Source organism: Cherax quadricarinatus, chromosome 31 (genome assembly GCF_038502225.1).
Source record: "Cherax quadricarinatus isolate ZL_2023a chromosome 31, ASM3850222v1, whole genome shotgun sequence".
NCBI classification, from domain to species: Eukaryota; Metazoa; Arthropoda; class Malacostraca; order Decapoda; family Parastacidae; genus Cherax; species Cherax quadricarinatus.
In genome coordinates, this window is record NC_091322.1 from 12,209,887 (window position 1) to 12,225,441 (window position 15,555).

At 39.5% G+C, this 15,555-nt stretch overlaps 1 protein-coding gene across 1 annotated transcript in view; it reads right to left on the reverse strand.

Moving 5' to 3' along the window:
• The window catches only part of ed (echinoid), a 321,088-nt gene that overhangs the window by 11,592 nt on the left and 293,941 nt on the right, over positions 1-15,555 (reverse strand). The window contains exons 4-7 of the mRNA XM_070090206.1: positions 8,596-8,792; positions 3,855-4,997; positions 2,882-3,745; positions 2,323-2,513 (exon numbers count right to left, since the gene is read on the reverse strand). Coding sequence (XP_069946307.1) covers positions 2,323-2,513; positions 2,882-3,745; positions 3,855-4,997; positions 8,596-8,792 — 2,395 coding nt within the window. The remainder of the gene's footprint in view (positions 1-2,322; positions 2,514-2,881; positions 3,746-3,854; positions 4,998-8,595; positions 8,793-15,555) is intronic.

Here is a 15,555-nt window from a genome sequence, read left to right on the forward strand (position 1 = left end):
GGCCACAATTTTCCCCAAGCAGAGTTCATCATCCTGGAAGTCACTTCCTGCCAAGCCTTATCTATAAGGCCTATGCAGTGGAAGATACCGAAGCGATTCTTCGAGAACTCTCTTAGCGTCAATTCAGAATCGGAGGTTATGTCAAAGCACCTTTGAAACATTGCTTTGGTGTATAGTTTTTTGAAGTTTGCAATTATCTGCTGGTCCATGGGCTGGATGAGAGGAGTGGTATTAGGAGGCAAGAACTTCACTGTTACAAAACAGAATTCCTTAGACAACTGGTCTTCCAAGTCTGGAGGATGAGCAGGAGCATTGTCCCTTAACAGGAGGCACTGGAGTAGCAATTTATTATCTAGGAGGTATTTCTTCACACTCAGGTCAAACACTTCATTAAACCATTCCAGGAAAATTTCCCTAGTGACCCATGCCCTACTGTTAGCCTTTCACATCACACACAATTTACTTGACACCACTGTCTTGAACACTCTGGGATTTTCAGAGTGATACACCAGTAAAGACTTCACTTTGAAATCCCCACTAGAATTACTACACAACAAGAGTGTTCGCCTGTCTTTCATAGGCTTGTGTCCTTGAAGTACCTTTTCATCCTGCGTAATGTAGGTCCTCTTTGGCATTTTCTTCCAAAACAGGCCTGTTTCGTCACAACTAAACACTTGTTGGGGTTGAAATTTTTCAGCCTCTACATAACATTTGAATTCCCACACGAATTTTTCAGCCGCTTGTTTGTCTGAACTGGCACCCTCACTGTGCCTTACAACACTGTGTATGCCACTTCGCTTCTTGAATTTTTCGAACCAGCCTTTGCTGGCCTTATATTTGCCTGCATAGCACTTGTTTCAGGCAGTTTCTTTATGAGATAGTCATGCAACTGCCTTGCCTTTTCACAAATTATAGACTGCACAACACTATCTCCTGCTAACTCTTTCTCTCTGATCCACACCAACAACAATTTCTCCACTTCTTCAATTGTTTGGGATCTCTAGTTATGGCATTCACCCCTTTCGCAACATCAGCTTCCATGATTTCTTTTCTCTTTGCCACAATGGAGCCGACTGTTGATGGTAACTTCCCGTACATCCTGCCGAGTTCAGCAATGCGTATGCCACTATCATATTTTCTTAGGATTTCTTTTTCAGTTCTATGGTGTTCCTCACTTTCTTTACCAAAGCACTGGCACTAGGAGCTTTCTGTGGGGCCATGGTCACTTATTTAGCAGTCACACACAATAAACAAGTGGCAAAAACAATGGATTAAGAAATGTTTCATATGACCTGGCAGGATATGTTCACTCATTGAGAAACAACACAACACTAGCCGAGAATGCGTATGGGAGGCGGCTTTGTCTGCGCGCTGGGCACTGGACAGGTTCCGTACAATCGACGAAAACAGAGGCAATTGACAAAAACAAAACTAAAAAAGTTGACGAAAAAAAAGTCGGCCAAAACCAAAATCAGAGATAACGGAGATCGACGAAAACGGAGGGTCCACTGTACCTACTTACCTTAATTTAAACATTATTGCATTATGCTACATATTGAGAAAGATAAATGTGGATGTTTTCAATATATCTGAATTACAGTACACTGCTTTAACTCTGACAACCTTATATCTATTCTTCTTTCAACACACCAGCCGTATCCCACCGAGGCGGGGTGGCCCAAAAGGAAAAACAAAAGTTTCTCCTTTTACATTTAGTAATATATACAGGAGAAGGGGTTACTAGCCCCTTGCTCCTGGCATTTTAGTCGCCTCTTACAATAAAAAATAAATAAGAACAAGAACTAGAAAGAAAATAGAAGAAAACCCAGAGGGGTGTATATATATGCTTGTATATGTATGTGTAGTGTGACCTAAGTGTAAGTAGAAGTAGCAAGACGTACCTGAAATCTTGCATGTGTATGAGACAGAAAAAGAAGACACCAGCAATCCTACCATCGTGTAAAACAATTACAGGCTTCCGTTTTACACTCACTTGGCAGGACGGTAGTACCTCCCTGGGCGGTTGCTGTCTACCAACCTACTACCTAGACCTTATATCTATTATTTGAATAAAAACCTAAGCTAACTACGTTACTAGGAGAGTACATATTTTTTCTATCCAACAATTTATATGTGTTATTCTTATATTATTACTCATCATTATCAGCATAATTTACTTTACACAATATTTGTATGAAGGGACAGTAAAAATGTGAATGCCAGAGGAAAATATTAAATTGATTACCCTAGATGGATAAACACTACATCACTAGATTTCCATGATCAATACTCATTAAATACACATTTCCAATTATGTTTTACCTGCTGTGTTACAACTCTATGCGACACCTCCATATCTGCCGTCTTGTTCTTCAACTTGTTATTTCTGTGGCGGCAGCAGCAGCAGAGGAATATAAGAGCAACTAGTGCTACAAACACCACACATCCTACGATGATTGCTACCATGTACTGCATTGACATGGACTGTGAAGGAACTGGTGGCAAGTAGTCAACTAGTCAGAAAAGAAAATGACCAATTTCAGACTTTTACCCAAAAAAAAAAAAAAAGTAGTATATAGTACTATTACCACAAATGTTTAAATAAGATGTGTGCAACATTAAAAAAATTTAACGAGTATATAGTTAGCCCATCAAGTGCCTGATCAATCCAATGATTGATAAAACCACTGGCAAGCCAAATATATCCTTATTTGAGTTCCCTATCATTGTACACGTTTTATTTACACAAATCTGAGATTCGTTATAACCTGGTTAATGACCTACTCATCACATAAAATTATCAATATTATACATTATAACTGTATCAATATTATACATTATAATTATTCACCAGCTACAACTTAACATCAACATAACTCACCCTTTTTTGCTATGCGATAATTTCCGCAGCTGCTCTCAACAAAGACAGAGCAGAACCTGATTCTAACATCATCTGGAGATTCTTTACCCAAGAACACTTCACCATGATCATGGCTGTCACTACTAATTTGAACAAGTGTTTCCATTGGGGTCCATTCATCAGAATCAACTGTGCGAAATTCCACTTGACCTTGTAGCATCAAATCAGTAGGCAACACTTTGAAACTCAACATATTACCAGTTCTTTCAAAATACACCTCCTCAGGCTCTGGAATAGTATCCACATTAACAAGTGTTGTAACCTCCAGTGGATCTGAAAAATCGCTGTCACCCATGATATTACTGGCCTTGACCTGCAATTTGTAAGTAGTTTGTTGAGCGAGGGGCTCAATGATACATGGATTCTTGGTCTGGCAGTCGTGGCTTGGTTTCTCCCCAGACATAGTCTCTGCTTTAACTTGGAAGATTGTATCGGCAAATCCACCATTAAAACTCTCATCCCAAGCAAGCTCTATTTTATCAGTACCCTTATCAATAACACGAAGGTTTGTTGGGTGTTCAGGGCGTCCTTTCTCTTGTAAAGTGATAATGGTTTTGTGTTCTCCTCTACTGTTTGTGCCCTTACATGTATAACTGCCATAGTCAGCTTCAGTTACTCCTCTTACAGTCAGTACAGATGCATATACATCATCAGGCAAAGTTGTATCATTTGTGGCATAGTGAGCACCATCAGGTTCGATGAAGTTGGGGCCAAGTGACCACTGGAACTTGGGTTCTGGGTAAGCTTGCATGCGGCACTCAAGCTGAGCATCTTCCAAAAGATTAAATGCTACTTTATTGGGCTTGTGTACTGTAATTGGAGAATCTGCAATAAACAAATATGCACTGTTAGAATACTGTATATACATATGGATTAGCAATAATCAATAATTTCACTATCAGAATTCAATCAACATTCAAAATTAACAACTTACGCTCTACTCTGAGAAGTTGAGAGCTAGACACTTCTCGAACATCATTCTTGAAGACACACTGATATGTGCCACGATCTGTAGGCAGTAACTGATTGTCGTTGATTCGTTTAGCACCTCTGAACTGCAAAGTGGACTGGACTGTGTGCGCTGCATTCTGGCCTAATGAAGACTGCTCTACCAAGATATCATATAATCCATCAGCAGGACTTATTTCTTCCCCATCTTTTAACCAACGGATGGAAGGCTGTGGCTTCCCTTGAGCACGACAAGTAAGACTAAGGTTTGTTGTTCCTATGCGATGAATGGCAGTCTCTGGTAGATTTTCTAGAATACGTGGAGGCTGGTGTACACGAACACGAACTGAAGCTGGCGTGCCCTTGCCCAAGCGATTTGAAGGTTGGCAGTAGTAGGTACCTTCATCTGTGAGAGAGGCTCGAGGAATGGTGTAATTAGCCCCAAGTGTGAGGGTGGCATCAGAGTCATGACGCCACCAGCGGTAAGTAGGCATGGGCCAGCCAGGGGGTTCAGCACCACAAGTCAAAGTAGACTGCTCACCTTGCACTGCAATGGGTTCAGCAGGAGTAATATAAGTCTTTCCTGGTGCATGTCGTACCCTTACAGCAACAGTAGCATTACCAATGCGATCACTGGGTTCTCCACCAGTTGGATTTAGTATGTTTACAGCGCGACAAATATAATTGCCCTGATTAACAGCAGACACACGATTTAGTCGCAGTATATCGACACCACTCTGACGGAAGGAGTCATCTCCTTCTTTGAGCCACTCTATGGTAACTGGAGCTGGGTTGGCAGTCACATTGCAAGTGATTACAATGTCTTCCCCTTCATCTACATCTTTACTAGATATTACAGAAACTCTTGGCCCATACAGAACATCTAGCGTTACTTCTGCTTCGCGCAAACGGCCAAGTCCATTGTCAGCTTGACAGACATATCTGCCAGCATCGTCAAGAGTGACACGCTCTTTGACAAGTGTATTGAGTGTGCCAATAAAACGTCCACCACGTGTCCATCGCACATTGCTCACAGGCGGCTTGGCATCTGCAGAGCAAGTTAAAGTAGCAGACTGGTCTAGCTCAACACGCAGGGGATTCTCAGGACCAATTGTAATGCGTGGGTAATCTGAAAATGAAAAATTAGTTATACAGTAATCTGAAGCAATATGAGGTTCAGTAAATAATGTTGTAATAATACATGTGAAGAATATTTGAAAATGGCATTGCTGAATAATTTAATTTTTAAATATTTACATGTTTATAATTGGTAATACATGGTAACAGCCAACAAATAATGAATCAAACATACCAAAAAAGTGAGCCTTTGATTTAATGATGTTTTGACTGCTGTGGGACTATGTCAAGTACTTACAAAGCCCCACAGCAGGTGAAATGCTGTTAAACATTAGCCTGAGCAAGGCTGGCAGAATTATGAGTGCTTAGTTTTCACAGTAGTCTTTAGATTGTGTGATATTTTATCTATGCTAATCACGATAGTATAATTTTTTTTTTTATTAACACATCGGCCATTTCCAACCAAGGTAGGATGGCCTGAAAAAAAAAAAAAAATTCACCATCATTCACTCCATCACTGTCTTGCCAGAGGCATGCTTACACTACAGTTATAAAACTGCAACATTATCACCCCTCTTTCAGAGTGTAGGCACTACACTTCCCATCTCCAGGACTCAAGTTCGGCCTGCCGGTTTCTCTGAATCCCTTCATAAATGTTACCTTGCTCACACTCCAACAGCACATCAAGTCCTAAAAGCCATTTGTTTCCATTTGTTCCTAACTAGCATGCTCACCCATGCTTGCTGGAAGTCCAAGTCCCTCGCACACAAAACCGCCTTTACCCCCTCCCTCCAACCTTTCCTAGGCTGACCCCTACTCCACCTTCCCTCCACTACAGATTTATACACTCTCGAAGTCATTCTATTTTGCTCCATCCTCTCTACATGTCTGAAACACCAACCACCCCTCTTCAGCCCTCTGGATAACAGTTTTGGTAATCCTATACCTCCTAATTTCCAGACTATGAATTCTCTGCATTATATTCACACCACACATTGCCCTCAGACACTACAGCTCCACTGCCTCCAGCCTTCTCCTTGTTGCAACATTCATCACAAATGCTTCACACCTATATAAGAGCATTGGTGTAATTACATTCTCATGCATTTCCCTCTGCTTCCATGGACAAAATTGACTCCTCAGTGCACAACTCGCCTTCTTCCCCTCAATTCCATGATTCACCTCATCTTTCATAGAACCATCTGCTGACACATCCACTCCTAAATATCTGAATATAATCACTTCCTCCATAATCTCTCCCTCCAATCTAATATCCAATATTTATTTTTTTTTTTTTGGGGGTTAAAGTATAACAAAGGAAAAATCAGACTTGCTTCTTCCATGTTCATAAATTTTTCCCAAGCATTACAGTCCTATTATATATATTTAAGTAGCACTTCAACCATGACTCACAATATGGAATGTCCTGACAATGAGATGTTACGGAAGACAATGGAAAATGTTTGCATTAATTAGAGACAATATTTCTTGCCAAGTTTGTTCCTCGAGTCACAAAACAAGAAAAAATCTATAGTTTTTAACAATGGTTGCAGCCTGGATTTAACTGCTTCAATGATCAGGTGAAAAATAGAGAACAAATCATAATTACGAAAATGTTAAGAGAGGTGGAACAAAGAATCAGCTTATGAAATGAAGTCTTAAGAGTTCACTAAAAGGATAGAGGAAGAGGATAAAAGAGGTTGTGTGTGCAAGGGGCTTGGACATGCAGCAGGCTTGTGTGAGCATGTTAGATAAAAGTGAATGAAGATGAATGGTTTTTGGAACATGATGAACAGTTGGTGTGTGAGCAGGGTAATACTTTGTGAAGGGATTCAGGAAAACCAGTTAGCCGGACTCAAGTCCTGGAGGTGGGAAGTACAATGTCTGCACTTTAAAGGAGAGGTTTGGGATACTGGCTGTTTGGAGTGATATCTAAACTGATGTATCAGAGTGCCTCCGCAAAGACAGTGAGAGCGTGAATGATGCTGAATGTTTTTTCTTTTATGAGTCGCCCTGCCTCGGTGGGAGACTGCCGATAATTGTTTTTCACACAGAAGGAAGTTATGTAATAGTGAGCAATAACTCATAAAATCCATTCACTCTTTGGAGAGAAAGGACATGGATATACAGTCATCCTTATTTCTATAAGGCATACTGTACTGTAAATATCTTGCCAGCAATATAAAGAGGATTTGTGCTATGCTATTATTTTGTTTGCAGCCAAAATGTGCATGCATTATAATATAGCATTCTTAGGCAAAAGTATAAAATTAAATTATTAAATTTTCAGTTACTTTATAACACAAACACAGTAAAATATATACAAAATCCCTAATTTTTTCACACAATCCTTGAAGTGATGAGGCAAGAGCTGGCCAAACAGCCTAACATTTAGTTACATTATGAGAAGTGAGAGAAATGGGATGCAAACTATTTAATCTAAGGAATGGGAGAGTAGCTCCAATTCTCTGGATCAAGAGCCATTTATTGTATCAAGGCACCTCCCTAGAAGGGAAGCAACATCAAAGAATTGTACTGTAGTACAAAGTATTAATACCAGCAAGTCACTTGAAGCATAGCAATAGTCTACAGCTGTACAGAGGACAAAAAAAATATTAACAACTGTCAATTTACCCCCACCACACACACACACACACACACACACACACACACACACATATATATACATATACATACATACATTCACCTTAAGTTATAATTTTTAATACTCAAGCTGAAGGCTAATTATGAAACAGATTACATTAATTGAACATTTTATGTCTGATAAATAATGAAATTATGGGAGTAATAATATTTTTATCAAGGGTAAAATATTAGATATCACTTATTATTAGCTATAATGTTGAGTGTTTAGCCTTACCATTATTTTTAGTCTGTACAAGTTGTTTATTGTAGCTTTCATGCTAAAACACACCATATAAAAAGTGACTTTTCAAAAATCAAAATCCACAATAAACATTTTCCACATTATTGCTAACAGAAATTTTATATATATAAAAGACCCAAAAGACCTCACAAGCCTTGGAAATTTTCAGCAAAATAAGTTGGTAAATTAACCATAAAAAAATAGAAGAAAATGAGGCCCACAATGAGAGTAGCTAGTACTAACAGAATAAAGTGAAAGATAGTGCAGTACCTCACAGATAAGGGAATATTGTACCTGACTTAAATACAAAATGTACATTTGTTACTCCACTTATAAGAACTGAATACTGCCTTAGTATTGTATCCTTGAAAAGAAAATAGAATTGAAAAAATTATCACACTTTACCAAATATCTATGAAAAGATAATTTATTTCAATACAGCCTCTCCTCACTTAACAACGGAGTTCTGTTCCCAATACAGTGTCGGTAAACAAATTTGTCACTAAATGAGGAGCATACTATAATGGTAGTGGGTTTATGTCAACCATCTTTGATATTGCTTTAGTATCACCCTTGCACCATTTACGTGCAACATTTTTAAATGTACTGTATATTGTAATAAACAGAAGAGGAAATCAGCTCTAATATACATTATTTAGGTATGCATACTGGTCAGAGTGGCCGTCGTAAGTCCGAGTCGTCGGTAAACGAGTACATCGTTAAACAAGTAGAGGCTGTACTGTAATAATTTGCTAAAACTCACAATTAACACTGAGAACAACAGTAGTTTCCATCTTCTCATTGTCTGTAAGTGCTCTGTTCCACACAACACATCGATATTCTGCAGCATCGTCATCTTTACCAGGATTGATAGTCAACACGGAAGTTGTAGGAGTCTCTCGTCCACCGCCAGGCTTTAGCACACTGTACAGTTTCTGGTCAGATCCTGAACGGTACCAGCTGAGAAGAAATATAGCTTTGAATTTTTATTGCAGAAAAAATCTAACTATATACAATTATAATTACAGTACTCTTTAATAAATCAGCCAGAGTATGACATAGTATAAAATTGCACATGTTAAAATAATCCAAACTCAGAGAGGATTGTACATCACACTCCAAATTCAGGCTACAATAATCTAGAACTTAATATTGTAGTGCACAATTATAATTATTTGGTACATTGGTATATAATTCTCATTAATATTAATCAGTGTTTATTAAGAGGGAAATATATTCATCAGCTAGACATGAATTGTTACTAGGTGATAACAACTAGGTAAACTAGCTACCCCTACTCATGTCACCTATGAAAGAGACTCAAAGTTCCTAACATTTATACCTATGATGCTTTGGGTGCTTATTGTTCGTAGTGCAATATTCTATTCAAGAATGAGACAATATCAGTATTTATCCTTCTCTCCACGCACTTCATAAAACTGTGCAGAATTCACTATAAAATAATAAATGTAAATGTAGTAATGAAATTAATACTGCAATAGCCAAGGAAAAAATCTGATGACTGCTTGTAATTAATTGGAGTGAAATGTACTGTTTCTCGCAGAGGTACTCTCACTCTCAGGAAGAATAGCAAAAACTTAGTTCAGCAGCTACCTTATCAGTTTACTGGTGAACCTGGAATTGTTGAATAGTCCAATGTTTTTTTTAGGTTTATTATCCTTGGAGGTACTAGACAGAGAATCCCATGAATGCCACTATAGCAGAATTCAACAGGGTTGCCACAAAAATGTGTGCTGTATATCATTTCTCGCTGAAACTTTGCTTCTGCTTAGAATTTTTAAATAGTACAATATATAAATGTATATTTTCCGAGCCAGGAGTTCATTTTTTTGCCACTGCAAACTCACCTTAGCTTTAGAATCAAGACAGTAAAACTCTTATTTGTGATGCATATGTAATCAAATTGCATTTAACAAGTTACAACATGCTGCAACAGTCTTGCAATCAAATAATGAACTTCTATTGCTTTTTCCAAACTAGGTAGCTATCATATAAAATAATAAATATAAATGTGAAATAGCTACAAACTAGTAAAAGAGGGAAATATACATGGCAAACAAGAAATCACTAGAGACCAGGCTTTAAGAGAAGCTTATGGTACAGGAAATCTTCATAAATCATGAGATTATAGCTCACAATTTCAATATTCAGCAACTTAAATTTACTTATTTATTTCCAACAGAAAAGTGCCATTTCCACTGGTGGCATGCATTTCCATTAGGAAGTGTTACAGCAGGCAGGAGAACCCCTACTATGCAGTTGGTCACGTCACTGCTTAAGTGGTGCCAAGGAGGATGAGGGGCTGTAAACAACCAGCCTCCCACGTGGGTCAGTATATCTGGATGTATACCATATTATTTTCGCTTGATACACATCACTCAATTTTTTGTTCTTTCTATAACCCCATTTCAAAACTGGATATTGATTATGACATCCACACAAAGTGCAGGTGACACTGGTGAAGCAAGGAAGAAAATTAAACATGCAACTAGGCCTATCTTGAAAATACTGGAGGTAATCAAGATGCTAAAGAGTGGGACAGGTATCATGGAGACAGCAATGGTGTTAATAGAATCAGCAATTCATTCAATTTGAGACTATGAAATGAAGATAAAGGCTATTACAATGAGTAACCCTCAGTGTGACACACCAAACAGAATGAAGAATACCTCATTACCGTTAAATAAAAAAAAATTTACTAAATGTGTGGAGTGAAAAAAAGGTGTTCCTCTTAATCGTTTTATTAAGGAAAAAGCCTTATCATACTGTAAAACAATGTGTGAGGAGGAAGTACAGCTGCAAAATGAGTGGTTTAACCCATTTAGAATGCACAGTGGGTTTCATAATATAAGTTCAGTGGGGAGTCTCTCTCTACTGACCATGATGTTACGAAAGTTACCAGCTGAGCTAGCAAACATTATTTATGAGGGTGGCTACAAACCTTAGCAGGTCTTTAACTTAATGCTGACGAGACAGACTTGTTCTGAAAGAAGAGACCATCTAGAACATACCTCGGCAAACAAGAAAAACAGCACCTTGATTCATGGCCTCAAAAGACCTTTTCAGCCTGCTCCTTTGCAGCAGGGCCTCAAATGACTTTAAATGCAAGCCCATGCTTGTTTATTACTCCAAGAATCCTTGTACTTTAAAAGGTAAACAAAAGTATGTTACCTGTTATTTGGAAGTCCAACCCTACAACATGCATGACTGATGTACCTGTCCATAAATAATCATGCATTGAGTCTCCTTGACAATTGTCATAGCCAGGATGTGGAACCAGGTCTCAAAATTGTCTTTAACCAACAAAAGCATAACCCCCTGACTCAACCACTGGATCGAGGAATAATTAAAACATCTAAGTGGCATTGCACATGTGGTGTAGTACAGAAATAAGTGGCAGCAATGAATGATGACAGACAGTGGAATGCCAGAGTTTTGGTGAAAATTTAACATTGCAACTGCACTACCCACATCAAAATAAACAAGCATGGGATTGTGTACCCAAAAACAATAATAAATGCCAGTTGGAGATAAATATGGCCTAGTGAGGTGAATGATTTTACAAGTTTTCTATCAGAATAAAGTCAGGTTCAGAATATTACTAGCCTAGAAATAAGAGTGACAGGTGAGGAAATTGAAGATATGCATCCAGATGACATCAATGAGCTCCTAGATGATGAGCAGGAACCAAATGCAGAGGAAATATAGAAGCTGAATTCCTAAAGGCAAAGAACAGATGAGGATGAAGAACCTGAACAACCAATTGATGAAGAACGTGAACAACTTGGTTCTGATGGTCTTCATGTTCATGAAGTGCATCAGTAGCAAGGGAAACAATGGTGACCATCTGTTCTGTAGAGAGAGTAGTGCCCACAAAGCCACCTTTTATTTTTTTCATACCATATTTTTTTTTTTTTTTTTAAACATGTCGGCCGTCTCCCACCGAGGCAGGGTGATCCAAAAAGAAAGAAAATCCCCAAAAAGAAAATACGTACTTTCATCATCATTCAACACTTTCGCCTCGCTCTCGCATAATCAATGTTTTTGCAGAAGTGCTCAGAATACAACACTTTAGAAGTATATATGTATAAAAATACACAATATATCCCTCCAAACTGCCAATATCCCAAACCCCTCCTTTAGAGTGCAGGCATTGTACTTCCCATTTCCAGGACTCAAGTCTGGTTATATAAAATAACTGGTTTCCCTGAATCCCTTCAATAAATATTACCCTGCTCACACTCCAACAGCTCGTCAGGTCCCAAATACCATTCGTCTATATTCACTCCTATCTAACACACTCACTCATGCTTGCTGGAAGTCCGAACCCCTCACCCACAACACCTCCTTTACCCCCTCCCTCCAACCTTTTCAAGGACGACCCCTACCCTGCCTTCCTTCCCCTACATATTTGTGTGCTCTTCATGTCATTCTACTTTTATCCATTCTCTCTAAATGACCAAACCACCTCAACAACCCCTCTTCAGCCCTCTTGACTAATACTTTTATTAACTCCACACCTTCTAATTTCCACACTCCGAATCCTCTGCATAATATTTACACTACACATTGCCCTTAGACAGGACATCACCACCTCCAACTGCCTCCTCGCTGCAGCATTTACAACCCAAGCTGCACACCCATATACAAGTGTTGGTGCCACTATACTTTCATATATTCCCTTCTTTGCCTCCATAGATAATGTTTTTTGTCTCCACATATACCTCAATGCACCACTCACCTTTTTTCCTTCATCAATTCTATGGCTAACCTCATCCTTCATAAATCCATCCACTGACACATCAACTCCCAAATAATTGAAAACATTCAATTCTTCCATACCCCTCCTCTCCAATTGGATATCCAATTTTTATCTAAATCATTTGATACCCTCATCACCTTACTCTTTTCTATGCTCACTTTCAACTTTCTACCTTTCACTCTCCCAAACTCGTCCACTAACCTTTGCAACTTTTCTTTAGAATCTCCCATAAGCACAGTATCATTAGCAAAAAGTAACTGTCAATTCCCATTTTGTATTTGATTCCCCATAATTTAATCCCACCCCTCTCCCAAACACCCTAGCATTTACTTCTTTTACAACCCCCATCTATAAATATATTAAACAACCATGGTGGCATTACACATCCCTGTCTAAGACCTACTTTTACCAGGAAGTAATCTCCCTCTCTTCTACACACCCTAACCTGAGCCTCACTATCCTCAAAAACTCTTTACAGCATTTAGTAACTTACTACTTATTCCATATACTTGCAACATCTGCCATATTGCTCCCCTATCCACTATCATATGCCTTTTCGAAATCCATAAATGCAATGAAAACTTCCCTACCTTTATCTAAATACTGTTCACATGTATGCTTCAATGTAAACACTTGAGCTACACATCTCCTACCCACTCTACAACCTCCTTGCTCATCGGCAATCCTACATTGTCTTGCCTCTAATTCTTTCAATAATAACCCTACCATACACTTTTTCCTGGTATACTCAGTAAACTGATGTTATCTTGACGCCAAATGACTTCTAACAGGCGATAAATGACATGCCCATGCACTCTGCCCCAGGGCCAGACTCGTGGAACTCGGTATTCATCAAGAACTGCAAGAAGCCCCTATCACATGCTTTTACCATCCTATGGAGAGGAAGCATGGACACGGGGGTCATCCCACAGTTACTAAAAACAGACATAGCCCCACTCAACAAAGGGGTAGTAAAGCAATAGCAAAGAACTACAGACCGATAGCACTAACATCCTATATCATAAAAATCTTTGAAAGGGTCCTAAGAAGCAAGACTGCCACCCATCTAGATACCCATCAATTACACAACCCAAGGCAACATGGGCTTAGAGCAGGTTGCTCCTGTCTGTCCCGACTACTGGATCACTACGACAGGGTCCTAGAGGCACTAGAAGACAAAAAGAATGCAGATGTAATATATACAGACTTTGCAAAAGCCTTCGACAAGCGTGACCATGGCGTAATAGTGCACAAAATGCGTGCTAAAGTAATAACAGGAAAAGTTGGTAGATGGATCTATAATTTCCTCACACGCAGAACACAGAGTAGTCGTTAACAGAGTAAAGTCCGAGGCAGCTACGGTGAAAAGCTCTGTTTCACAAGGCACAGTACTCGCTCCCATCTCGTTTCTCATCCTCATATCTGACAGACAAGGGTGTCAGCCACAGCACCGTGTCTTCCTTTGCAGACACTGCAAGGCTCCAGGCGGACATCAACCAAATCTTTCAATGGGCTGCAGAAAACAATATGAAGTTCAACAATGAGAAATTTCAATTACTCCGATATGGTAAACATGAGGAAATTAAAACCTCATCAGAGTACAAAACAAATTCAAGCCACAAAATAGAGTGAAAAACCAACGTCAAAGACCTGGGAGTGATCATGTCGGAGGATCTCACCTTCAAGGACCATAACATTGTATCAATCACATCTGCTAGAAAAATGACAGGATGGATAATGAGAACCTTCAAAACTAGGGATGCCAAGCCCATGATGACACTTCAGGTCGCTTGTTCTATCTAGGCTGGAATATTGCTGCACACTAACAGCACCTTTCAAGGCAGGTGAAATTACTGACCTAGAAAATGTACAAAGAACCTTCACGGCGCGCATAACGGAGATAAAACACCTCAATTACTGGGAGCGCTTGAGGTTCCCAAAAATGTACTCCCTGGAACACAGGCGGGAGAGATACATGATTATATACACCTGGAAAATCCTAGAGGGACTAGTACTGAAGTTGCACACGGAAATCACTCACAACAAAAGCAAAAGACTCTGCAGACGATGCAACATCCCCCCAATGAAAAGCAGGGGTGTCACTAGCACATTAAGAGACAATAAGTGTCAGGGGCCCGAGACTGTTCAACTGCCTCCCAGCATACATAAGGGGGATTACCAACAGACCCCTGGCTGTCCTCAAGCAGGCACTGGACAAGCACCTAAAGTCGGTACCTGACCAGCCAGGCTGTGGCTTGTACGTTAGATTGCGTGCAGCCAGCAGTAACAGCCTGGTTGATCAGGCTCTGATCCACCATGAGGCCTGGTCACAGACCAGGCTGCAGGGGCGTTGACCCCCAGAACTCTCTCCAGGTAAACTCGAGGTATAATTTTTTACAATCTCTTTTGTCCCCCTTCACTTTATATAAAGGAATTATACATGCTCTCTGCCAATCCCTAGGTACCTTCCCCTCTTTCATACATTTATTAAACAAAAATACCAACCACTCCAACACTACATCCCCTCCTGCTTTTAACATTTCTGTCATGATCCCGTCAGTTCCAGCTCCTTTCCCCCTTTCATTCTACGTAATGCCTCATGCACCTCCCCCACACTCACATCCTGCTCTTCTTCACTCCTAAAAGATGGTACACCTCCCTGCCCAGTGCATGAAATTACCGCCTCCCTTTCTTCATCGACATTTAAAAGTTCCTCAAAATATTCCCACCATCTACCCAATATCTCCATCTCCCTATCTACTAACTCCCTTACTCTGTTTTTAACTGGCAAATCCATTCGTTCCCTAGGCTTTGAAAACTTGTTTATCTCACTTCAAAATTTCTTGACAGTGCCTCTCCTACCCTATCATCTGCTCTCCTTTTGCACTCTCTTCACCTTTCTTTTATTCTCCATATACTCTGCTCTTCTTATAACACTTC